This window comes from Halictus rubicundus, chromosome 5 (genome assembly GCF_050948215.1).
Source record: "Halictus rubicundus isolate RS-2024b chromosome 5, iyHalRubi1_principal, whole genome shotgun sequence".
In the NCBI taxonomy this organism is placed as follows: domain Eukaryota; kingdom Metazoa; phylum Arthropoda; class Insecta; order Hymenoptera; family Halictidae; genus Halictus; species Halictus rubicundus.
This window is the reverse complement of record NC_135153.1, coordinates 487,754-515,344: the sequence shown is the minus strand read 5'-3', so window position 1 is coordinate 515,344 and position 27,591 is coordinate 487,754. Positions and strand designations below refer to the sequence as shown.

Genomic DNA, 27,591 nt, shown 5'->3' with positions numbered 1-27,591 from the left:
AGAAGAGAAGACCTGCGAGATCATGGCACCGACGCCGAACATTTGGCTGGCGCGAGTCGTCGCGTTGGTCGTTCTTCTGCCCGTGGAAGTCGTGCCGGCCGAGTATTTCCCCGGCGATCATCACGGTTACACGGACGCGCACAGACTGCTTTGGCCGATTTGGTACCGGCAGGAGAGGTTCGCTCGCACGCGACACGACCGCGAGGGATCCCGGGATTTTCAACAGAGCACCGCGAGGAGCCCGTCGCACCTGGACACGGTCACCGGCAGACCTGTTTCGACGGTACCGCCGCCGGTGACTGATCAGCCGAGGCGTCACGTGGATCAACGGGCACACGAACAACGACCCGCTCCACCGAAACAAGACAAATCGAACGTGGCCCCGGTCGCAAAGTACGCCGGCACCGCAGCGAACGCTTACCACAATAATCATCGTCACCAGCTGAGGGAGGCTGCCACTCAACGGTACCAACACGTCGCGACAACACCGGCAACTTATAGGAGGCATCATCCCGGGTAAGCGGACGTTATGAGATACATGGTTGTCCGATGCACACCGGTTGAACCTCCGTCCTCCCATGATCGTACTTTACCGTTAACAGAGGTCTTTGCGAAAATAAGCTAGAAACTCGACTTGCAATAGGCCTCTAAACCAAATTGGATTTGCAATAGGCCATTCGATAGCTTATCCAAAGAAAATACTTTCTGCCAATTTTCAACACGACACGGGGGGTGACAGAGAAAATCAGGTTTTCCCGTAATTTCTCTTATCCTCTTCGATTAAAAATTCTGAAAAAAATCAGGCATATGTTAGCTACCAGAATGCATATCTATGAATGTTTTCAGAATTTTCAGCTTCGAAACCGAATCTTAAGAAATAAAACAAATTTTGAAATGCCGATTTCTCGTAGAGGTTATGAGATACTAAGTTGATATTTTTACAGTTTTAGCATCCCGTTATGGTTGTTGACACATAATTTTTTCAGACTTTTCACAGTGGGGGCACATAGTTAAAAAAATCAAATCCGGTAATTTTCGAGCACGCTCTGACTATACCCTTTTCAATATAGAGACCATAAAATATATTCGAATGAAGGGAATAATCTCGTAAATCAAATATAATAATAAATGCAGATCGTGGCTGGTACAACGATAAAAATTCGACACGTACCTTGCACTTTCGATACCCTTGCGCCGCGTTTATAAAATGTATCTCCTTGCATAACTGGTACGTGTTCTACACGTATAGAATACGCGTCGAGCAACGTCATCGTGTAAAATTCCGGAAAAGGAAAATGACCCTGATATTAATCAAGCGTTGTGTATTTACCAGCAACAAACAACACGACGAACCGTCATGATGATGCACCGATACGATGGAAACCGGCACACAGCCGTATACGTATTCGCGTGTTGTAAGTCCCTTCCGTCAAAAGAATCGCCGGCATCGGTGGCAGGCCGGCATTTGCCGCTTAATTAATCGGCCGATTAATTATCTCGCGCGCAATGCGTTCCTCTGTCACGTGCAATTATTGGGATTGTTGGCGCGCGACGACGACGCTCTTCTGCCCCCCCCCCCCCTCTCCTCGTCGCCGCTGGGGTTACCTTTAAAGGTTTCCGGGTAATGATATTACTTTCGCGCCGCTTCCAGTGAAACCGAGGGACGCCAATTAAATACCGTGATTGCTCGTGCATAACGGCGACACGCGTCGATAGCGAAAGGTCCCATTGTCGACGAATCAACGTATTGTAATGCTTCCATCGAGTTGCTACATTAGTCCTATCGCTGACGTTTTAAAGAATCCTGTCTGATTAATCGTACGATAAAGATGTTATTTTTAAGAATTTTTCCCGAGAATATGAATAGACTCGTTTCTCTCAACAAGTACTTTATTCAAAAGTACCTGATCCGGGCAAATTTGATTTGAAATGAAAATCAGAAGTAACTAGGATTAAGGACCTAATGTGGCGGGGTACCAATTACTGTACCCATATTAAGAGCCAAGGGTAGTCACGTGACTTTTGCAGAGTCAGCAGGTCGGTAACTACTGTACAATTTCCGTTCACAGCCTTCAGCCACAGACTTAAGATCCGTCTTGGTCTTGATCCGACGGATCTTAAGTCTGTGACTAAACTTGTCGCCGAATTCTGTCGCCAGAAACGTGCTTCAAGCTTTTGGCTTTATTTCGCAGAGAATCAAGACAAAATATAGCTCAATTTGTAGCTGGAGATATTTTCTAGCGCGCGCCACTCTCGATTTCATCCAGAAAACTCATGCAACAACATAAAAATGCTTGGATTCCACGGCATGCACATCGCCAATTTTTGGCCTACTTCTAACGCTTATATTACCAAATATCTGCATAATCTCGTCAGCTCATGACCAGCGCGCGCCAGATTGAACCTTCCTCTTTCGAATGAGCCGTTTCCCAGGGAAAAATATTCTCATATAAGGACGCAAAGTTGAGGCACGTAAAACCATTTTTCGCCTATTTTTGTCGGTGACGTGGTCACTTTACCTTATCTCGCGAATCTACGAAGTCTTGGCTCTTAATTATAATTATTTTTAAAGCATAATGCATATTAACAAAGAGATATATAAAATATACATTAAATGACTAAAAGTGACAAATACAGTGAGTCGAAAAGTCTCCCTGGAGGCAAAGTCGCCTTTCAAAATGGAGAAACTTTCATCAAAGTGGACCAAACCGTATGCTTTCTTTTTGAGAATTTGGAATGATTAATTAGTGTCTAAAATATTGTCAAAAAGTGAAATGAGATACAATCAAATTAAAATGTTCTCTGGAGCAGACGGAGCTGTTTTCGCGTCGTGTTCTCTCTCATTTTTTCTTCTTTCTGTTTCTCTTTTTCCACGGGCATTATCTTCCAACAGCGTCCGGATCATTTTGCACGGTTTCAATGACTGCTCGTCAAGGCGAAGGGCCGCAGGCGTTCACACCGAGAGCCGCGGCGCGATGCATCGCTTGCACGTGAACGCGGCCACCTTTGTCCGCGTGAAACAAAGGTTTTCTTGCACGCACATGAAAGAATCGCGGGCGCCGGATCCCTCGTTACTATTTAGCCTGAACGCGATAATTTACCGTGAGCCTACTGTGCTCGCCGTTCTCACTATTCCTTCGCTTTTGTTCTCGTATCCACCCTTTGCCGCAGCCGATTCTGCCGGTCGAGTCGCGATCGGGTTTTTACGGATCCAACGACGGGAGAATGTTAAATGATACCAAAAATGGTGGAAAATATCATTTAAAACAAGCATGATGAAAGATATTTTCGACGGAAAACATCCGAGGAACTAAAAAGGACTACTGTGTCTACTCGATAATTGTCCGAAACACGTGTCTGGCCAGGGACAATTATCAGCTAGGAGATACTACTCTTTGATCCACTGCCGAACGTAGAAAAGGACAACGAAGCTCGAGAAGCTGTGGTCGCCGAGGAAACATAATACGGATCGGGTGTATCAGTGTGAGACCACTACTAATCCAATAACAAAACTTCTTTGTTTTTTATTATATTTTTATGGAACTTTTGCCAACATATTCGTGGCGTTTTTTTAATGAAAATGATACCAAGTATGATGTAATTCCGAAATTTTTTTATTGGATTAGTAGTGGTCTTTTGGTCTCACACCGATATACCCGACCCGTATTATGTTTACACTCCTCGGCGACCGAGGCCTCGCGAGCTTCGGGGCCCCTCACGGCATATAGCCCGCGGTAGTGGGGATAATTGTTTTGGGACAATTGTAGGCTAGATATTTGTGACATTTATCGAGTAGAGACTGTATTCTATTCTGTAGAAATAATAGAAATGTGATTCAAATGAAAAAAGCAGATAAAAGATAATAGAGTAAACTGAAGATGTATAATAAATCCATAAATCCAATAGTTATTCTAAAAAAAAATGATTAAAAATCACTTGTTTTCAGTGGCGTTAAATTTTTCCATTATTTCGTTCACTTAATCGAATACTTGAAATTCTTAATGCAATTTAATGGAAGGAATAGATTTAAAAGATATGTGCATATAATTGTATAAAATATTTAAAAAATCTTTACGTGTCCCCTATGTAAAGAACTTCCTCTACATCCAACACTTTTTACTCCATCGAATCGAGAAATGGTCTCATGAAATCAAATGATGCGTCACGTGGTGAAAATCTGAAATATTCTTGGTCGAACGCGGATGGCGCGTCTGGAATCGCTGTCCGACCGGCGACGTTGTAAATTTTTATTGATGCGACAGTAATGACACTTGAAACGCGATTCAGAGTCGACGAATGAAATTTGAAGGCGATGCCCAGTGTAGATGGTCCGGGAATGCAGAAGAGGAATTCGAGGTCGGACAGATTGATCTGTCGACTGTTGTTTCGGAGTCGACAAACCCGTTGATACTTCGTCCCGCAGCTTCGATTCGAATGCTCGATAAGATACTTACGCGCCACCCCTGGAAGGAAGAGTTTGATCAGACGATTCGAACTCTTCCACGACGGATTTTGTTTTAACCTTCGAGCTTGGCCTGCATGACTTTTCACTGTAGGCATCGGCGCGGCACGCACTGTTCGGGACAATGCCGGAAAGTTCGATTTTCGAAGTGTGAAATCTAAGAAAATTGGTCTCGTAAAACGATATATTTTACACTTTTTATTTTTTTTTTTTTACCACGGTGCACCTCACCAAAAAATTTGAAAAACTTCATAAACAATACTTGTACCTATATGATAGAATGACTTTTTTGAGGTTTTTGATTTTTAGCAACCAGTTCTACTTAAAAATCTGAATTAATTCCGGTATATGTATCTGGGTGTTAGACACATGTTAAATTTTTTCCTGAATTCTCGCATACGAATAAATAGGGAAATTAGACCAAAAATTAATGTTTTCCATTTTACCTCATAACTACCCCCCTCTCTATCTTGCGTGTGTCACAATGTCACGTGACAAACCCGGTATTGGCAGAGAGAGAGAGAGGGTAACTTTTTCCCCTCGATTTGCGCTCCCTCCCCTCATTTGGCAACACTACGTGTGTCCCCACTCTACTTCCCCCTCTGCCACGTTATTCCCCCACGCTTCCGCCGCGGCCCGGTCACGTGACGGGTTTCGTCTCTGCCGTGCGTGTGTCACAATGTCACGTGACTAACCCGGTGTTGGCAGAGAGAGAGAGAGAGGGGGTAACTTTTTCCCCTCGATTCGCGCTCCCTCCCCTCATCTGACGACACTGGATCGACGTGCTCTCTGCAAAACCATTGTGCTCGGGCTTTACCATTTCATTTGACTCGGTTGACTGATCGGTTGACGTCGATACGAGGGAACATGAATAATGAATACATAAATAGTTTCAAGTACCTCAGATAATCCGCTGTGTCACTTCGCAAAACGATCGGTGCGTAGTCGGTTTACATTGTCCATTATCTAGTGCGTTTCGCCTTGCGAATGGCGTGCCCATTGATCGATTGACAAATGGTCCCCACGTCACGGAATGAGATAGTCGCAACTGTTACGTTCGCGTTGTCAAAACGACTGGCACTCGAGCGTCCCTCTGCTTGAAACTGGATCCTTCCCCCGTTTCGACGAGATTATCTTTTTTTCCGATACAGCGGTAAAAACGCCGGACCATTTCGAAAAACCCCGGACTACGGTTCGACGCGTCGGTCAGTTGTTTTTACGAGTGTCGACATCGTCCACAATTCGATCGACTAACCGCCGTGGAAAAAGTGTACTTGAATGTACAAATACATTGACAAAAGAAAAAAACAGAAAAAATGGTACCATAATATTTGGTCTACCGTTTTCTAGTTCAAATATTATCTGTAGTCTATTAAATTCACTCGTTATGAATAGCCTGAATATTTTATGTATTTGAGAGAAGAATAAACATATCTCTATTGATACACGATACAAAACTCAGGTTATTTTATTTGCAGAAATGAAGCTGACCTTGAAATTTTCGAAATGCCTTCACCCGTATAAAAATAAAAATAAATCTTTTCATATTATTACAAATAACGGAAATATTCAAGGTGGTTATAATTATTGGTCCGCTTTGTAGTTTCAAAATTATACTTTTTTTTAGAAAATGTCAGAAACCGATGTTTTTCATGACTTACGCTGGAATATACCCCTAAATTGTACACGGGTTGAAGTGTTGAAGAATGTGAAAAATAAGCAGAACGAACAAAATAAGAGAAATTTCTTCGTGGACTATCAATGTTTCGTGTAAATAATTTGTTCGTACGTAGAATGCGTCAAGGGACAATGGTATGTGAACACTGAAGCTCGAACACACTGTAGACGTATGGGGGACCGCGGCTGAATGTTTCACAATCGTCATTCTGCAACCGGCACCGGTATATCCTTGCCACGGATACTTTCCTGCAAAGAGCTTAGTAGTTGACACGGTTATTGAACCGCGGCTAAACAAATAAATAAGTGAACGGTGCCAAGCTATCTACCTTGACGCGTGTATCCGGCCAGCTGGTTCGAATTCGGTACATTGAATCACAGCCCTGACTATCGTGCACATTAACAGAAATTTATATTGCATTCAACACCGATTACTTCTGAGGAAACTTGTTCGAAAGACAAACATACGCGAAGAAAGTAAACGTGTGATTAAAGAGTTTTATTTGACAGCCCGTGACAACTCGGAGCTGCGCAGATCGGACCGATATCGAATAAAAGTACCAGATCTGCAAATAGTATTACTTCAATAGTACCACCATACCGAACATTATTAACCCTTTGCGACCCAGAATTTTTTCTAATGTATTTATGAATCATTTCTAACGTCTTAGGTAAAAATGAATTTACGCAAGGCCGGATTAACACTTTTACATGCCCTAAGCACTAAAAAAATGTTAAGGTCCCCTTATACAGACAGTACTAACAACAGTTAGTCGGATTTCAATCAGCTACAAATTGCAATATTTAAAATTACCCAAATTCTTACAAAATGTATTTTTGTAGCTGACGTCAAAACAAATTCAATTCTAGAGTCAGTATAGCTTCCTGTGAAAAGGATTAGCGGTGGAGTTTGAGTGACCTTGAATGACCTTGAGTAATTATAGTCACTGAATTTCTTATGGAAGGTCATCGTAGGTGTTTAAAAGGGGGTCCCGTTTTGTGGTCCCGTTTAAAAAATGAAGGTGACCTTGGGATCTCTAAGAAAAAAATAACATAAAAACAAATGTTTTTGTGGCATCTGCCAACTTCTGAAAAGAAGACCCAAGTTGTTTGGTCCACTTTTAAAAAATGATTCTCTTTTAAACAGCGTCCGAAATATTCCTGCGCGAGTCGCTGTAGATATAAGAATCGCACCGAAAACATTTTCGTCCGTAGTTTTGCTACACGACGGACACGAAGAAATACGAGGCATTTCGCGGAATAATGTCTCGCTTGATATTAAGGAAAATTTCAAATACCGCTTCCTTAGAAATTCAGCTTACAATCATCTCGAGGAAGTAGCGACGTGGCATTTTGCCCGAAAGCGGCGACGTCTTTCTCCGTTATCCTCGATTTCAGAGAAAATTTCGAATCAAGGCCACATTAAGAGAGTATATTGTCCTTCCATCGATTGTGTGTGCCCCACAGTTCACCGCATTACCAACCATTTCATTGTTGTCCACTTCTGAGTGGTTTCTTTGTAATACTTCCTTCTGGTGCACTTTCAGTATTGCGACAGTTTATTTACAGCGACAAGTATATCGTGGGAAAAATTGTTTCCAGGAGCGTCAATCTAGTTTGCATCAATGCAGAAAGTTTTAAAATGCTTCTATCTAGTTCTGCTAATAGTACACAGCAAAGACGCAAAATTTTTTTCTCCCGTATCCGATTATACAGGATGTTACAAAATTACATGTCGTGAACACTATAGCGCGAGCCTGCAACTCTGGATCGGTGGGGATCTGTTTAAAAAATGGACCGCAAAATTGACCTTGACCCGTTTTTCAAGGTCAAACTTTGTTTTTTAACGCATCGTATAGTAGTCATCGCGACGAACAAAAGTCTGAAAGGAATCGTGGGTCTCAGGTCAACCGTTCTCTTAGAAAACGACTTCAAACTTTCGTGAACTATTTTATTGCATATGCCTACAGGGTGTCCTAAGATGGTATAAACGTGAAGGGGGTGAAACTACATTAAAAAAACATAGAATAAATATTTTTCATTTGTCTCCTCCTTTCCGAGGAATTTGAGTTTGAAAATTCACGGCGGGTCTTTATACGGGGTGTTAAAAAAAACCACTCAATATTTATATGCTGTATAGGATACACTGTACTGAGTAAAAAAGCTTTAGTAAACATAGGTCGAAAGGTCAACCGTTTCTGAGATATAAACATTTTTGTTTGCTAGTATCATGATTGACTTACTTGCTTTCATCGCATGCGATGTTTACTTTAGTGTTTACAAACCGCGTTCTGAATGTTCTTATTCAAGTGCCGACAGTAGATTTCATCCGGAATCAATCAGTTATTTATCGAAGGAAGGAAAACACGTGGAAAATCTTTTCTAAATATCAAAAGGCCAGTAGTAAATGAATCGTGAAGTTAGCAAGCAAAAATGTTTATATCTCAGAAACGGTTGACCTTTCGACCTATGTTTACTAAAGCTTTTTTACTCAGTACAATGTATCCTATATACCATATAAATATTGAATGGTTTTTTTTTAACACCCTGTATTTCGGAGATTTCTATTTGGCGCATAGAATCTGCGGCGACTAAAATGTTTGCTGCGCACACGCAGAGGTCAAATATTGACACAAAAAATAAGGTTTAAACGTGACTTTCGAAACGTTGAACTATCCAGCCTATTTTTTCTTTTTTTGTACAACCTAACGATATTGCAGATCTTTCTTTTGCACGGGACGGATTTCCAAGCGTCTTTGAGTTTTCTTTGAGAAAGGGAAAATTCGCGAGCGATTCCGTCATTCTTCTTAATGGAAGCTGCATCGCGAGTCTCGGGACTCTTAAATACCTCCGGGAGAGCTTCGTGTCACGACTCGCCGCAAAACAAGTAGAAAGAAGGAACAACGAACGCGAAATGACATTCCACGGACGCAAATAGAGCACAGTCTTTTACACGTACGTTCCGCCGCGCGCCGGGGCGTTCTTTTATTTCCCCTTCTGTTTCTGTTAACGTGTGCTGCTCGAGATAAACATAACAGCGCCGGCCATTCAACCCTCGGTGCCCACGGGCTCACTTTGACTGGAGTTCCACATTATTCAAATTGTTTAACGTCGACGTGTGTATATTACCTCGCGGTGTGTAGTAATTAGACCAGTTCGCACGTTTCTACTCCCCGCACTGCGTAAAGGTTACCATATCTTTGAACAGTTGAAAAAATAAGAGACATTAACAATTGTCTTTACATACAAAACTATGTTTCCTTGACCCTCGGACTCCTGCGAGTCTAGGCCTGTGCCGGAGTCATTTCTGACCCACACCGATATGAAATGACTGTAGTGACAGTTTTCATTCGATTAATGGCTCGGGACCGGTTTTCGTCGTATTTCGGATGGAGCAGAAGAAGTGGAGATAGCGATTTTCTTATTTCGAAATAAAAAGCCTCGTCTTATATTGGAATAAAATTGTACATATTGACGGGCGCTCGAGCTTATCCCCACCGCGACGGGTCACGAATGACTTCGGCATAGCATACGGAGGGTTAAGAAATCAATATATGAATCTCATCACATGATGTTTAAGAAGTATTCCTTGAAAAGTTAAGCTAAATATTTTAAACCAGAAGGATGTGGCAGCCATTTGCCAATGCCATTTAAAACAGTGAAAAGATATTATTTTCACTGTGTTAAAATGATTAGTGAAAAATATAAATTTATACTCAGCTCCTGTGTCTTGTAATTGATTCACAAAGTTTTTATTTCATATAAAAATCCACGATCTAGTTATAACCATTGTAAATGAAAAGGAAAAGACTAAAACTTTTGCGCATACCTAATGGTTGACGTCTGCAATCAGTTTACACTGCCGAGTACCGACACGATAAAGTTGCAAACCGTAAGATTGGCAAGAAAATGCACCGCTGCATGAACGGTGCATGTTTCGCCGATCAAAGGGCAATCGCGAACATACAATTTCGCGAACGTGCTGGTATTTCACGTCGATTTCTTCGGCGATGGTAACGGTGACTTTGGATGTTCGTCCCGGATGATTCATCCGCAGGACATCTCGAAAAACCCTGTAGACATATGGGATAAAATAGTTCACGAAACTGTAAAGTTGTTTTCTAAGAGAACGGTTGACTTCAGACCTAAAGTTCCTGTGAGACTTTTGTTTTTCGCGATAAGTACTATACGATGCGATAAAAAACAAAGTTGGACCTTGAAAAAAGGGTCAAGGTCAATTCTGCGATTCACTTATTAAACAGATCTCCACCTATCCAGAGGTGTAGAACCACGCTATAGTGGTCGCGACATATAACTTTGAAACACCCTGTACATCGAAAGTCCCCGACAATGCCCAAGCCTGGTATTTCGACGGTTCGCTCTTATCGTGGTGCTACTCGTTTATCGCAATCTCCAGCATAAACGCACCCTTATACGCGAGACTGTGAACCATGGTGAGAAGAAATGGTAGACCAGGGGCGAAACTGGGCCGGCCTATCCGGACAGCATGCGAGCCAACCCCTGGAGCAAAAGAACGCGAGACTGATCGGGAAGACCGATGGTCTGCGCTCCGGTTGAATCCATTAGCGATGACTTTTTTCGCGGTGGCCACGGATACGTGGGTGAAGAGGTCAAAACCCGCTAGGCTTGCGGTGTTGGGCGGAGAAGAGACACGGGGGAACAGGTACACGTAGCTCCGGAGTCGTTGATGGTGTTCGTTGTGGCCCTCGGGTGGTCGAACCGGATGGCCGGTCATATTCCCCCGGTAAACGGTCCCGTGAACAAAAAAGTACCTCGGGCACCTCGGTGGCGCGCCAAGAATTCGTAGCTTCGAAAGCTCACCTCCCCAGCGATCTTCTTGAAAATTCCCCGGTCGGTTTATGGCCGGCATAAATGGACTTATCGTTGCCAAGTGTTCGAGCGATGCAGTATCGATCGCGCGCGATACGCTGCTATTGCTTCGCGTTCCTACGATTGCCTGAATAATTCATGGCCGATTCCTTTTCTTCCATTTTCGTTCGACCGTGTTATTGCGGACCCATTAAATGATAATTCCGCGACTGGCCTGACGATCCGCAATCGCCCCTTCGTGGAAATTGATTATGCCGCCGCGCCGCGCCGAGCTAAGCCGCGTCGCCGTCGTAACGATACTTCCTCTTTCGACGACCGGAACAGCGGCGAACCGTCAGACACGAAGCACAACGCTCCCAAAACGTCAAAACGCTACTCAAAATTAATTTCTTCCCTGGGTAGGTAATTTTGATTTTCGGCATTTGCACGGCTTTCCCCGCGACAACATTTTTTAATGTATACGAATCATTGGGTGTATACGCCTGTATACGAATCATCTTTTGTTCGAAACTTTTAACTAACAATTAAATAATTTGTTATTCGTGATATTACTCGTGAACAGCAAATTATTGAATTTATTTGTCACTATTTTATTCGTTGTTCAGAATAACGTTTGTCCAGCACTGATGAAAAATTGCTAAGATTGCATATTAAACGTTATCGAAGAAAATTCAAGTTTCTTACGAAAAGTCTGTGCATTGTTTATATTCAAATTTCTGTGATAGAGATTTGAACGGGGATGAAAAGAGTTTCCAGTGATGTAAAGACCAGAGAAACACATATATCACAGTGATATATCAGTGCAATACCTCGAAAGCTCAAGACCTGTAATTCATGGCGCAAGAAAATGTTACATCATTCAATGCTCGAGTACAGGTTTCAGCGCGAAATGGTTAGAAGCGCGATGTACTAATTGCATAATCACGCGCAGCCTTATGTAAATACAAAATTTGCATTTGCTTAGAAAACTCGTGCGACCTCTTATGCCCTGAAAATAATATAAATAAAAAAAAATGAAAAAAATAAAGATAAATAAATTAATTAATTGATTAATAAAATATAACTAACTCATAAAAGATTAATAAATACATAAATAATAAATAGAAATAAATAACCGTCGTAATTTCGATAGCAATCAAACAATCATAGCAAAATCATGACAAAATGGCATTACGACTCTCGAGTCACCCATCAGGGGTATTTGATTTTCATAATGGCGAATTTGGGCTGCGAGACGTAGATTTTGGTTTCTAAAATGATGACTTTAGTCTGTGTAACAGTAAATTTGGAATGCAGAACCTGCATAATAGTTTTAAACAGTTATTCTCGGAATCGTATCAAGCCCTGCACGAAAGTGTCTGTAACTGTGGCTAGAGAGACGCTCGAAATGGAAAGCAAACGCCGCAATGGTGATAAACAGAAGAGGGCAAGCTACAGTGCTTGAGAAAACTGCAAAGATTTTTGTGCGACAACCTGGCGCGAGCAAACAGTTCCAGAGATACCGAAACGATCGCGGATGAATCAAAGGAGATTGTTTGGACGAGACGCGAGCATTGACGTTTCGCAAACTCTTCGTTAATATATACAACGGGAGTCGGTCCGTCAGATTGTTTAGCTGTCGGTCGTTCGCGCCCCCCGGGGAAAAGGAAGAGGCGGGCGAAACTCCGTCCGCTAACAAGCAGCAGACTCAATATCCTTAAAACTTGCCCGAGCGATAAAAAGACCTACGTCTTTTCTTTGCGAGGCGCGAAGAAGAATCGAAGATGGAACGAGTGACGGCGCGGCGGCCCCCGGGAAAAATATTCAAGAGGGGGGACTGAACCCATTTGTCAGCTTTAAAAATAACTCTTTCACTTTTATGATAAACCATCGTTATGCATTCCGTCGAGCTGTGCAGTTTGCGAGAAAGAATATCGCTTCGGAGTGACGCGACCCGCGACGAATGAAGGCCCGAGGTTATTAATAATATTTCGGGCACGTATAGACAGACATTTTTCGGACAAAGAACGATCGTTAACGCTTTCAGTGCCACGTCCCTCGCATACGTTTAACGGACGTATACGTAAATCCATGCCAATCCTTGCCCTCGTGAAGAGGGCAGGTCGGTCGCACTAAGAACGCACCTAACCTTACTGTAACAGCAAATATCAGGCAAAATCGGAATAAATTCTGCCGTAGGAGGGAAAACGGAATTAAATTATTGAAAATACATGAAACTTAAAATTATATAATATAGAATTTTAATGAAAATTCTGTTTTCCCACTTTATTCCGATTTTACCCTTGCGCTCAGAGCAAGATTACGTTCACTCTTAGTGCGATTGATCTGCCCTCTTCAGGAGGACAAGTTTTGGACTTGGCATGGATCTGGATCTGAGGTGACAATTAATGATGTGTTTATATGATTATTCTTATTATTCTTTTATGATACACCCTGCACACAAGAATTCGAAAATTTCAGAAACCTCGCGGAATCGAGGTATGCACAAAAATGTCGCATGATCATTACACGGAGATCCCGAATTTATCGGTCTGCCGTGAACGGAGAATTTTCAAACATACGGTTCTGATAACCACATTTACCATTATTCAATTACGCGAACGGCTCTCGCTAGCTTTTCCAATTGCCAACGGGAGCCAATGGTTTCATTTCAATTCGCTGTATGTACAATAACGATAAACGCTGCTATCTTTGGATTCTATCTATCCGTTGCAGTACACCTCGCCACGCTGCGATAACGAACAGCGGGGTGCAGAGGCATAACCGACACCGCGGATGATTGCAATTTATTAATGAATTCACGAGTCCGACGTGAATTAAAGAAACCGTGCGTTGCAGAGTCTCCATACACCCTTTAAAATGGAAAAGGGGAGACAACTTCATATACAGGGTGTTTCACCTAACTCGAGCATCTAAAATATCTCGCTTGTTTTTTATAATAGAAAAAAATGTCAGAGGAAAACATTAGTTGGTTCAGGAGGGTAAATATTATGATAGGCAAAAAAATTTGTTCAAGGTTATATTTTTTGAGATTTGAAGGTCATCAAATTTTTTTTAAATGTAATGATATATTTTTATTATCGCTATATGATAGTAATATTATGAGCTTCACGTGACCTTGAGTACGAGAAATTCATAAAAGTAGAACACTTGATGTAAGTAGTGAAATAACGATGACACGATCCCCCTAGGGTTTCAAGAAATGTTCTTAAACCTTGATTAATGACTGTGAACACGCTTACAATAAATTGTAAACATTGATACAATTTCTTCTCCTTTCGGTGACACTAATCAGTACGTTTCAGAAATTCATCGGGATCTATTCGATTGTAAAAGATGACGTTACTTCTCTGAAACGATGGCGTACAGTGATGCAGAAAAGATACACACGTTTTTAGTTTATGGTGAGGCAAAAAATAAGTCAGTAGAAGCATCTCAACTGTACGCAGGAAAATACCCTGAGAGAAATCATTCTTCTCTACAAAGTTTTGACCGCATAGTTCAATTGTGTTGTAAAACAGGGAGTATTAAATCACTGAACAGAAAACGATCAAAGCGTGCTAATGGAGAAGATGCCGAAACTTTTGTATTGGCTACAGTCGATATTGATCCTACTACAAGTTGTCGAAAAATTGGACGTCCTTTAGGCATTTCCAAAGCAAGCATGTTCCGAATATTGCAACGTCATAAATTTCATCCATACCATATTTCTCTACATCAAGAGCTTCATGGCAACGACTTTGAGAATCGTGTTGCTTTTTGTACATGAACATTGCAGCAAATACAAAGAAATGAAAATATCTTTTATGACGTTCTCTTTACTGATGAAGCTACTTTTCCTAACCATGGACAACTGAATACACATAATATGCATTATTGGTGCACTGAAAACCCGAAATGACTTCGACAAGTTCAACACCAGCATCCATGGATTGTAAACGCATGGTGTGCAATCGTTGACGATGACAAACTCAAGGTCACGTGAAGGTCATAATATTACAGGTCGTTGGATTCGTCTTGACCTCGGCTATCATATAGCGATAATAAAAATGTATCATTCCATTTAAAAAAACTTCGATGACCTTGAAATCTCAAAAAATATAACCTTGAACAAATTTTTTTGCCTATCACAATATTTGCCCTTCTGAACCAGCTAACGTTTTCCTCTGACATTTTTTCTATTATAAAAAACAAGCCAGACATTTTAGATGCTCGAGTTAGATAAAACACCCTGTATTTTTCAGTTTTTCATTTATACAATTTTTGATTGAATCAGTTACGGAAAAACCTGAACCTTCCTCTGTACATATTGTCAGCGTACCTTGTAGAAAAATACGTACCAAATAAACTATGAAACGGTTATTTGATACACGTCTATTTTATATGAATATACAGTGAATATATGTTCTCGATATATGTCAACAACACGGGTCTTGCCAGCGTCGTGTATCGTCTAGGATACATACCCGAGGGTGGTCGTCTTCGTATACAATTACTGACACATATTTACCAGACGCAGTTTTCAATTTGTCAAGATAGGACTAGATAAAAAGTTGTAAACACTAACCTTTAACATTTTCTCAATTGCAATTTTCTAAAAAAATTATTTCGAATCAGCTAGTAAACTAATCCTAACGTGTGGAAAAACTTCAAGACGTTTGGCCCAATCTCTCAAAAAAGTTATCGTCTCTTTAAAAGTGTCCGAATACTGCTGTGAGTCACTGTACACCACTCCAGCCGGAGAATGCGAATCGTAACGCAGGTGTCATAACATTGCTCGTCGTTCGCCAAGGCGAGCCCCCATCGCGAGGAGCGCCACGCCGTTCCACCCGTAGCATCTGTACGTCACGATTCATTTCGCGCGCGATTTTAATTAATGCCGTTGAATTACATCGCGTTTGCATGCCAGACACGATATGTGCCCGTTCCGCGAACCCATCGAGTTGTCGCACTGCTTTATTTTCGTGAGAACGATTCAGTTTTGACCCATGGTTCCTTTTGCACCTTTTGCAATTGCTTTCACAGATTTCCATGCTAATCGAAATAAAGTTTAGAATTTTTTAAATTCGATTGTAAGTTTCGACCCCTACACATTTGCAGATCACTATTGATTTACAAATGATTGCTGTGCTTACCCCATTCTTCGTCACCCCACAACTCCAACTGACTGTTCAGTAGGATAATTAAGTCAAGATCGCGGTAACGTTTCCTTGGCGTGAAGGACTTCTGGAAAGGAGATTTTTTTCGCCGTCAATTGGCTCGACGGCGAGACTTCATTAGACACCGTGAATGACGTTCTCGCTTGGCGAGGAAAAATGAGGTGTCGGGATCCTCGAGGCCCTAGTTAATCAATCATTCTTGCTTTGATGCGATAGCCATTGACCGTCGTGCCAGTTGGATAACTTTTAAAACGCATATTGTGTTGGTTAAGCACGAGCACCACTTCACTCCAGTTATTTCATCGTTTTTACATGTGAACGCCTCAAAAATCGAGACGCGCCTCGTGTCATTCACTATTCACGAATACTAAACAAATTGAATTTGTCCGTTACTTAAAATTTTCCAATACAAGAATGATTTCTATATCCTAAATGTATGTATTTCTATTGTTTACAAGAACCTGTCCAAAACGCTTGAATTCGGTCAACTTTAAACAAGCATAACTTTTGAACCAGCGAATTCCTACCGTTGAAACTTGGATTTTTGGCATTTTCTCGACAAAATCTACGGGATTATATTTGAAAAAGTTAAAAATTTCTGGGTTGCCAAGGCGAAGTTTAACTCTTCTTATTATAAATCAAATTAGCTCATATGTTACCGGAAATAAGAAATGATAAATGACAAATAAATGCTCTCTCAAACCAATAATGGGAATAACGCATAATTCGATAAACAATCGAATAACTTAAAGAATAAGTCATTATTTATTCGTTACACTTATTCAAATAAAATTTTATCCGAATAATGTGCAACACTGTCCTAGACATCGATTTTCTCGTTCTGCCACGCCCCGTATAGAAAGCAAGATCGCGGAACCGGTTGATAAATAAATTTTCGTTGAAGTGAAAAAACGCGCGTGACAGTGTATGCGCGCCGAAGTCGATACATTTGACGTTCCGGCGCCAATTAATCCAGCACCGGCGATCGATTTACGACGGTACCGTAAACGTTCGACTTCGTTATTGGGGCGCCAGAGCGTGGTGCGATTCGCGAGCGAATTTAAAATCGAACGAATCGTATATCGCAATCACGGGTCGCGGCGTGTGCGTCGTTTCGCGATGTTTCGACGACGGTAACGACGCGGTTTGCAGTTTTGCACCCTTGTCGCGATCTCGCCCGCCGGTAATAAACACCGGCGGACTTTATTGCCCGAGGCCCGCGAACGTTGCTCCGATGATTTCTCTCTTTCCCGTCGTAACGGTAGCGCACGATAGAAAGGCTTTCTCGCAGGCTTTCAACGAACGGGACAGCCGTAAATCAATCCCTTAACGAGATCCAAATGTGGCCAGCGTCTCCTCGAATTAACGTCGGTTTCTAAGCGAGTGAGCCGTCTCGCTGATTCGAACATGTTGCAACAGTCGACAGGAACGGGTTGGACGAAATCAGACATTCTGTTCTACGGCAAGGATTCTAATTTGTTTGCGTGCAATGTTGCTTAATATTATTAGGTCGTGTAATAAGTTCGTTTGCGTCGACGAGGCGCGACGGTACGCATCTCAAGAAACGTTATCTCTGACTGTTGCAAGTATTCACTCTAATGTTTATACGTATTGACCTTCAGAGAGCCGGGTCCTGGCCACTATATGTAAACTATATGCAGTGACGAGCAAAAGTGTAAACACACTTCGCTAGTTTTACATAAAACGTGATAATACAACACATATTTCTCAATTGAATGATAAAACTTAGGTAATAATAATTATATGGTGAATGTGATAAACAAAACATAACAGTTTATGTTAGATAATATTAACAATATATATATATAATATTTTACAAAAATAAGGATTTGAAGCAATGTTTACAGTTTTGCACGTTTCATCAGAAATGGTTAAGATAGTACACAAATGCTAGGGAAATGAGATTGTCAACAAACACTGATAGCCAACTATAGTAAGACACGTTTAGACTGGTGTCTACACAGTTTTTCTCCTATTTAAAAGTTACTTGACACGCGTAAGTCAAAGTGAAACCACTTAGTGCAGATAAAAGAAACAGTATCATTTCATTGTGTGATAAAGGTTTTTCATCACGGCAAATTGCATTAGAATGTGGTGTAAGTCATACGATGGTTGCAAGAATAAAGAAAACCTATGGTAGTGTGTCAACTTTTTCAAAAAACAGTAAGCCGTAACTTGTTTCTGACAGAGCTGCACGTCAAATTGCACATCGCCTTCGGTCTGAAAGTCATAAGACTCAAAAAATCGCGGCTCAAGACGTTGGAGTAAATGCAAGTGAGTGGACCATTCACCGCTCCTCAAAGAGAATCGAGTTAAAAGCGGAAGAAAAGAAACGCAAACCAGCTCTTTCAGACAAAAATATTAAACTAGGAAAAAAAATTGCTCACACATACAAAGAGTGGATAACAGAAGACTGGAAAAGAGTTATATGGTCTGACGAAACAAAAATTAATAGATTTGAATCTGATGGAAGGTCTTGGTACTGGACTTCATCCGAAAATAGTAATCAAGCAAGTAGCACGAAACAAACTATAAAGTTCGGGGGTGGCTCAATTATGTGTTGGGGTTCGGATAGAAGGTAAAACTAGCGAAGTGTATTTACACTTTTGCTCGTCACTGTATCTGTATATAGTTCAGTCAACATTTCCATCAGTTGCCTAGTGTTTACGAATTTTTTGTACTCAAGGTCACGCGAAGGTCATAGTATTATAAGTGGTTGGATACATCTTGGTCTCACATCTTTTTAGAAAAGTCGTAAAAGTTAACTCACTCCATCTAAACTCCTCCCACAATCAACTAAAATATTTTCGGCCAGCTTTTCGATACCAGTACCTCGTGCATCGGTGACTCACAGAGCGAAAAGGAGAGGGAGATAAAGGGGAGAGAGAGAGAGGGAGGGAGGGAGGGAGAGAGAGAGAGAGAGAGAGAGAGAGAGAGAGAGAGAGAGAAAAAGGAAAGGGAAATCCTGCTCGCGGTACAAATCGGCAAGGAAATCTTGCTTGCATGAGCAACAGATTGTCAGAGGCAAGGTTGTAACGAATGACTACGATAGCTCGACATTGCATTCGCCTCAGCCTCGGCCAGAAATGGAAAACATGCGAGATCACCGTTAAGGTTTCGGAAGTAGCTTTCAGAGAGTGGTAGACACGCGAGTAGTCAATGCGCGGTGATTCATTGAAAATTTATCACCTATGAGAATTTTATCACGCAACGATAACTTCGGCCGCTCTATATCGCTAATTGGCAGTGATTTTATTACCGGCGTCGGTGACTTTTTCGTACGACTCTACGGCGTTTCTTAATATTCGATGGTAGGGGAAAGTTTCTCGAGTCTGTCACACACGGATTTGTAACTCTTACTGAATCTACTGCCAAGCCATTATTTTACCCTTATGTCCACAGCTGGATAAAATACTATTTTAAATAGTGCTATTTTATAGTGCCATTTTTAAATAATCTATTTTATTTTACACATCCAAATTTTTGACAATAAAATATTTTTGTAGTATTTTATTAACATTATTAAACTTATAGGACGAACCCAGACCTGAATTAACAATAAGATTAAAGTATTTTATTTCATGCCAGATTATTAAAATAAAATATTTTATTTTATGCCAGATTAATAAAAGAAAATATTGGATTTCATTATTAAAATTTTTGAAATGTATATTCTGTTATATTCAAGTTACGTCATATTACATTCATAATTATGTTCCCTCTTGATTTTTCAGTACACCTTCGATAATTTCTGCTTTTAGTTACAATGAGCGTAGACCGTCGCTAAACGAAAGTAGATATAACCTGTGAACGGTGTGTTCGGTGTGTGTTATTTTTCGTAATCGGTTTCGAATGCACATCCGACTCCTCCGCTCTTTTCTCGTTCAATGTCGTGAACCGACCATGTTGAGCGTTATCAATGCGCTGAGTTCAGTATGGCCACTTGTGTACCCGAACCAGTATTCCCACGCGAATGTCCTCACAACCGTATCTGAAACTCCGCCACAACGTGTTTCAGAAAATTTTTCTTCAAGCCGTAGTATGCTCCGGGAACGATTTTCTGCGTGCGGGTCGTGAGAACGAAATCTTAAGAAAACCTTCGCGGCCGTTTATACCAGCGCAATTGTTCTCGAACACCAATGTCGCATTATGTTCAGTGAATATCATTGAAATGGTCGTTGCCTCAAAAATGTCCAATTCCACGAATCTGGCTAACTTAATAACTGTTATGAGAACAAAGATCAAATATAAATGCAAACCTCATGCAACGCGATAATAATTTTCTTTAAATAGCTTTGACATTTATTGCGTTGCTTAGATTTTTATGCAGAATAAAAGTTGTCTACATGAATTGCAAGATACAAGAGCCACGTAGACATTTATTTCATTTTTTAATAATTTAAATAATAACAAACGTTTCCTCTGACTGTGACCTTGAATGACCTCGAGTTATTATAGCCACTGAATTCCTCATGAAAGAAATTGCCATCATGGGTGTTTAGAAAAGGGTGATTCCATTTAAGAAAAAATTAAGGTCACCTTGATATATCTGAAAAAAATGCCACGAAAACAATCATTTTTAAGCTGATCATTGAATCAGTTTGAAACGGTCACTTACTGGTACGCTCACCCTCGTTACTATGTTAGACTTGCAGAAAAATCAAAGTAGAAAAATGTGTCACACCCGACCTCCCCTAACTTGAATACGTTCCCTTGTAAGGTCCACCCTAGTGTACAGTTAATGAAAGGCATCTGGGCATTGTCGCCAGATCAAGACTTGTACCCCCACTCTAATTTCCCCTTCTATCGCGCCATTCCTCCACGCTTCCGCTGTACGGCCCGGTCACGTGAAACGTTTCGTCTCTGACGTGCATACTCCGGTACCGGCAGAGAGAGGGTAATCTCTTCCCCTCGATTGGTGCTCCCTCCCCTCATCCAGCAAGACTGGGTCTGTGCAATCATCGTTAATTAACGATCCGCGAATGTCTGCGCTCGCTGTCATCGTGATCGTTCCGCTCTCGCTTCGAACGGATGAGGATCTCGCGGAGGAATAGCGCGAACAGGAGAAAACGAGCGATCATTGTGCGGGGACGCGCGAGAACCGTACAGTAATTGGGCGTCGAGTAGCAATCTTGCACGGCAGAACCACTTCGTCATCGTTGGCCCGCGAGGAAATTACATCTCGCCGTGTCTCCGTCATGTTCGTTGAAACGCAACACGACATTTACTGTCGCAACAACGAACTCGACAACGTGCCTCGTATCGCGGGACCGTTGGGCTTCCCTCGTAAGCGCGCCGTTTCGCGTATCGACGAACAAAGGAACCGAACCTGGACCAATTAAACTTATCCCGTGGCCAATGGTCGCACAATTTAAACGCCTCGGGCAAAACTGCCACGGTTCGGAACGACGCCAATGCCATGGGAATTCTACACCGTTCCAGAAAATGTACGCCAAACTATTTCAGATACTATTTATTCGAACACATTATTCGCCGGTGGGTGTTTAATCGATTATAATTTTATTTGCTCTAGAGATATTATACAGGGTGTCCCAAAAATGATGTACTTGAAAGGGTTGATTTCTGAGATCATTTGAAATGACTTTCTCCTTTGCGAAAACATTCTCCGCGCCTTTGTTAAGAAATTATTAACGAAAAACACGGACCAATCGGAACGCGGCTACAGTTGAGCGCCCCGATGGTCTTGGCTGAGCCGGAATCCGTCCGCAATAGCCGTGCTCTCATTGGTCCGTGTTTTTCGGTAATAACTCCTGAACGAAGCTGCGGAGACCATTTTCGCAAAGAAAAAATTACTGCAAATTATTTCAATTTTCATTTTATCTCACTTCCTGAGTAGGACACTTGGGATAATTTGTACAGCTATTTACAGAATAAACAATATGGACTTGGAAGAACAGAATAATAAATTGCAAACATTTGAAACTATGAATGACTACTTTCATTTATAAATAATGACAATAAAACAAATTAAATATGTGTTGCAGGAGACGAGTTTGCACCAGATCAGTTCCTAGCTCCTCCCTTCATCACCGCCAGAGTAGGCAGTTAAGGTAAAATGAAACTTAAAATTGTATTTAATCTGAAATACAGCTTCTTATAAGAAGTATTGTAGGCAATTTTCGTTTAATCTTGTATTTGCTAAAATTCTATTTATTTCATATTGAAATAAATTTCTTTTTGCTCTTTAAGTATTTTGTAATCCGCACTTCAGTTAATATTAGCGTACATACTACTTCATTCGATCGACATTATTGAGACAATTGTTCTGAACCGTGTTCATAAAAAGTATGCCCACTATTTTATTCGGTGTCATGCAATTTGGGGTTTACAAATTTGTTTTTTTTTTAGGTACTATAATTATGTTCATATTCAAACTGACACGGCTACCAGTCTCTTGTGTTGTCCAGGATGGACTCAAGCGACTCAATTGAGTTTCGGGTGCAACAAACGTAAGTTTCAATTAAGAATTATTTAATATTTCTACCCCAATATTTAGATAGTTTTCATTCGAGATTACTTTAAAAATTATACTGGCTGTTACCGATCTATGGCACAACCAAAAAAACTAATTAATACACAAAAAAAACTAATTAGTACGCTTATTGTTAGTAATAAAACTGTCGTCTCGAATTGTTACCAATAAGAAAATTGTTAACAAATTAAATACCGTGCGATTTATCAACAATCGGCACTATCAACTTTTATAGTAACGATACGTAGAATTATAGTAAAGAAGTAGTGAAATTAGACTATTGAATAAATAATTGTTAATAATAACACTCGGCTCGCGTGGGAATGAAGCTAATCATTTTTCTATGAAACACATTAAATTCACGCAACACTCGACGTGCTAATGACAATAATGTTTATGAAGTACTTGAACAATATCTGTAGTTGATTACCTTTCAGCTACCTGCCGAGTGTCATGCTTAAACGGAGGAATATGCACTGCCCCCGGCAGATGCACATGTCCCAAAGGATTTACTGGCAACCAGTGCCAGACAGGTAATGTCATGCACGAATGCAAATCGATTCTAAATTCTCGCTTCAAATGCTAATTGAATATTTACATAGACAATAACGATACAGGGACACTAAAAACTTCACAGCAGCATACCGCTTATCTGCTATCCAATTTAGGTTACATCATTGCTAGATTGTTCATCTTGATTCAAAATAGACATTTTGTGCATCGATTACGAGGTACAGTGACAGGCAAAACAGCAGCGGCGGACCGTTAATTTTGGGGCCATGGGCTAACACGTTTTAACTCAAGTACCAAAAATTTTTGTATATTTTTAAAAATTTTTGTATTTTTGTATATTTTTGTAAATTTTTGTATATTTTTGTAAATTTTTGTATATTTTTGTAAATTTTTGTATTTTTGTATATTTTTGTAAATTTTTGTATATTTTTGTAAATTTTTGTATTTTTGTATATTTTTGTATTTATTTTTCCTTAAGTTTTTATTTTTATTTTCCTGGCCGCAAAGGGGAGCGCAGCGCATAAAAGCAGTGTTGCCAGATCAAGACTTGTTCCCCCACTCTAATTTCCCCTTCTACCGCGCCGTTTTCCCACCCTCCCGCTGCACGGCCGGATCACGTGACACGTTTCGTCTCTGTCGTGCATACTCCGGTACTAGCAGAGAGAGGGTAACCTTTTCCCCTCGATTCGTGCTCCCTCCCCTCATTTGGCAACACTGTATAAAGCTCGTGCCTAGATCCGCCGCTGCGTAACAGGTGTTATTTGATCTTATTTGCGACGTTACAAATTAAATAACGTTAATAATTTTTTCGATACTTCAGTATTCCACATATGCGTGCACGTCTTCTAGCATTGCGTTAGAAGAATTAGTCGTTACTAATCATTTGGTTTCATTTACCAGCAGTAATGAATTAACTTCGACACGCTAGCAAAAGTGCTTGAAGTTAATCCACGAATGAACAAGTGGTGCTCACTGAAATCGTAAAATATTAGCGATCGATATATTCGGAACAAGAGCACGTCCTACTATCTGGGATCGTTAAGCATAATTAACTCAATGCAGTCCGATACGCGGCACGATAGCATTGCACGAATACCGAACCGACTGGGCGTATTGTGATGTCCATCGGTGAACTGCTTTAGATAGATTTATGCGCATTTTTATTATGCGATGTGGACGTTCTAATTACGAGTGCAATATAATCTACGCTGACGTGTGGGTTTACAGTCGCTATCAGAGCCGAGTGAAATACTATTACAACTAGCGAATACCAAACAGTCTATTTGATTTAATGTCCTACGCGTACTTTTGAAAATAAAATATTTCGTTCGTGAGAAAGTCTTGTTGCAATAGTATTCAGCTATAAACTGAAATACTACAAAACATAATGCATATAATATAAATAGTATAAAAGCGCAACCGCACACCTCTAACCATTCATATTTTTCCTAATCTTAACCTGAAGGGTCATATGGGTTCTTACAGTTGCGTAGAACCCCCTGTATATTGAACTACGCAAAAATATCGAACAGTAAATACGTTTAGAAAAATTCTTCGCTCTAGCCGAGTGTTTGTCTGCAACCGGCACGCAGCAATTAAACCTTGATCTTATTAACCGCGTGTAAGTTTTAATGGTTTTCTTAATATCTTCTGCATAAATGGAGAAACGAGTTGGTTCGAACGATAAAAGCGATCCCTACACGTCTCTATACACGCCTTTTGCTCGACAAGACACTGACCCAATAAGTAATTTAAATTTCCATAATTTATTCATTGAAATCCTGCAGTCTGCCTCGAGAAATTCGCTGGTTCAACGGAAACCGTGTGGACTTCTGTTTGCGCAACACCGGTGTCCGGAAACCGAACGATTTCGCGATGGATCAGTCAGAGCTGCGACATTTGTGTAATTAATTTCCAACGAATTAACATAACTTGTCCACCAACGTTTCAGACATCGACGAGTGCGTGAGAGAGAAACCCTGCGACCAACTCTGCAGAAACCTACCTGGCAGCTACGAGTGCCATTGCAAGCCTGGTTTTCAACTTCAGAAAGACGGCCAGTCTTGTCGAAAGAACGGTGAGTCGAAATTTACAGCCGTTCAATTCGGCAAATGAAACACAATGTGCTTCAAACAGGCATCATTGAGTAAAGAGCATGCGAAGGACTAAATATTCTTGCATTCATTATATTCGCGTGGCTTTTAAAAATGCTAGGTTGTACTGTGATTTTGAATGAATTTGAACCACGGTTTCCTTTTTTGTAGGATATCGTATTTTCTCGTGAAAATAAATCTCTGCTGAAACGAATCGATGGGAAGGTGTTTTTAAACCTGGAAAAATGTGTATTTTTTCCAGACACCGATGACATCGCATTCGAGGCGCGGGACCTAGAGGAAGATTTCCTTGAAGTGACGACAACAAAGCGTCCATCGAACTCTCCGCATGGTTTGAAGATACGATTTTTCTATTTCGGTGTTTTCTTTGTTACATTGCACAGTTGCAACGAAAATGACATAACCCGGAAATATATACAGTGTCTACTCGATAATTGCCCACAAAACGGGTCTGACCAGGGACAATTATCGGCTAGAAGATGCTATTCCTTGATCCACTGCCGAACGTAGAAAAGGACAACGAAGCTCGAGAAGTTTCGGTCGCCGAGAAGTGTAAACATAATACAGATCGGGTGTATCGGTGTGAGACCACTACCAATCCAACAATAAAACTTCTTTGTTTTTCATGATTTTTTATGGGACTTTCGCCAACATATTCGTGGTATGTTTCTAATGAAAATGATATCAAATATGATATAATTCCGAATTTTTTTTTGTTGAATTAGTACTGGTCTCCTGGTCTCACACCAATATATCCGATCCGTATTATGTTTACACTTCTCGGCAACCGAGGCCTCTTGAGCTTCATGGCCCCTCGCGGGGTATACCCCGCGGCAGTGGGGATAGTTCTGGGACAATTATAGGCTAGATATTTGGGATATTTATCGAGTAGACACTATATTACCAAAAAAAAAGGTGAAAAACTCTTTTTAAGGAGGCAATCCTAAATTACACATAAACCATTTTTCATATTTCAAATAGTTCACAAGTAATTCAAGTGGCACACTTAGCTGAATCTCCCTGTATTCCCACGCGGCAATACCAAATAGTTCCGTTTACAGATACGGAGAACGAGGTGGCTGACGGTGACCTCGATCAGGACTACGAGATTATCCTGAAAAGGCTCACGAAACTCGAAAAGGTATGCTGGACAATGGTGGTCTGTATGCGTTATTTGACTCGTAAAGCTATGCCTTCCTGTTGCAAATTCTTTTAGGAATGCGAACAAACGAGAATTTCAAGATTTGTTTCATCACCGGTACCTTACGCTCGAACGTAACTTAAAGACTGAATAACAACACTGTTCAACAAATTCTCGTTTTCCTTTTGAGTGCCGATAAACTAATCCTACCGGTTTTAATGCGTTGAACGTGACTCTAAAAGTCATCACGAATCTTAATTTTAATTCAAAATCACGTTCAGATTTTTTAAATTTATTTTATAAGGAGGCAATTGATTTCCTTATACCACTATGAATATAGGTGTGGAACGAAAGTTCGTAGAGTTTTCAAATTAAAATTCAAAGATGAAATTAAGATATTTATTCACAAATTACCTCAAAAATCGCAAAAGGTAATAGAATAGAATGGAAAATGTTATTTAATATATCTATAAATAAATACCTTAATTTATCTTTCAATTTTAATTTAAAAACGCTACGAACTTTTGCATTTTGGGAAGAAATGATTTCCAAGGTATAGCATGCTTAGTTACTAGTTCATGTCTAATTGTTATAAATATAAGGAATGTTATCTTCACAATTATCCTTTTGTTTCTTAGTTATTCGCAAAAGGAAAAAAAAAGGACACTGAAACTACTGAAATGAGTGCTAAGGTTGCATCTGTCATGGAGAACATTAATGAGATGAAAAGAACTGTAGAAAATGTAGTAAGTACTCAAAACATTTAAATTACTCGATAGGACCTTATCATCCTTATTAATTCAAAAATATAACTGTCTTTTCAGCAATTGATGCAACAAGAAATATACGAGATGAGGACTAAATTACGGGAATATGAGATGGAAACAAGAAAAATGCAACATTTGACAAATCGAGTAATGGAATTGGAAAATCGTTTGAGACTGCGTTGCAGAACTGCAATACCAATGAACAGTGGCACGTTACATTTTTAATATTGTTGTAACAAACGTGAATATGAAAAAATCTGAAATGTTGCGTGCAAATTTAATATTTATGTAGGAAACTGTTTGTAAGAAAGAATATCACTGCCATATTTGTAACTTTTATACTGTTATATTAAATCAACAAGAACAAGTTCCATGATAAATCAGCAAAAGTAT

The 27,591-nt window shown here is 40.4% G+C and overlaps 1 protein-coding gene across 1 annotated transcript; it reads left to right on the top strand.

The window, feature by feature from the left end:
* Positions 1-22: 22 nt before the first annotated feature.
* Slow (epidermal growth factor-like protein slowdown) lies at positions 23-27,492 on the top strand. The gene is made up of 9 exons (XM_076787527.1): positions 23-516; positions 22,176-22,241; positions 22,540-22,640; positions 23,101-23,196; positions 25,128-25,253; positions 25,532-25,621; positions 26,352-26,431; positions 27,070-27,177; positions 27,256-27,492. Exons 1-9 carry the CDS (start codon positions 23-25, stop codon positions 27,421-27,423), a joined length of 1,329 nt encoding a protein of 442 aa, XP_076643642.1. The 3' UTR covers positions 27,424-27,492.
* Positions 27,493-27,591: the final 99 nt, after the last annotated feature.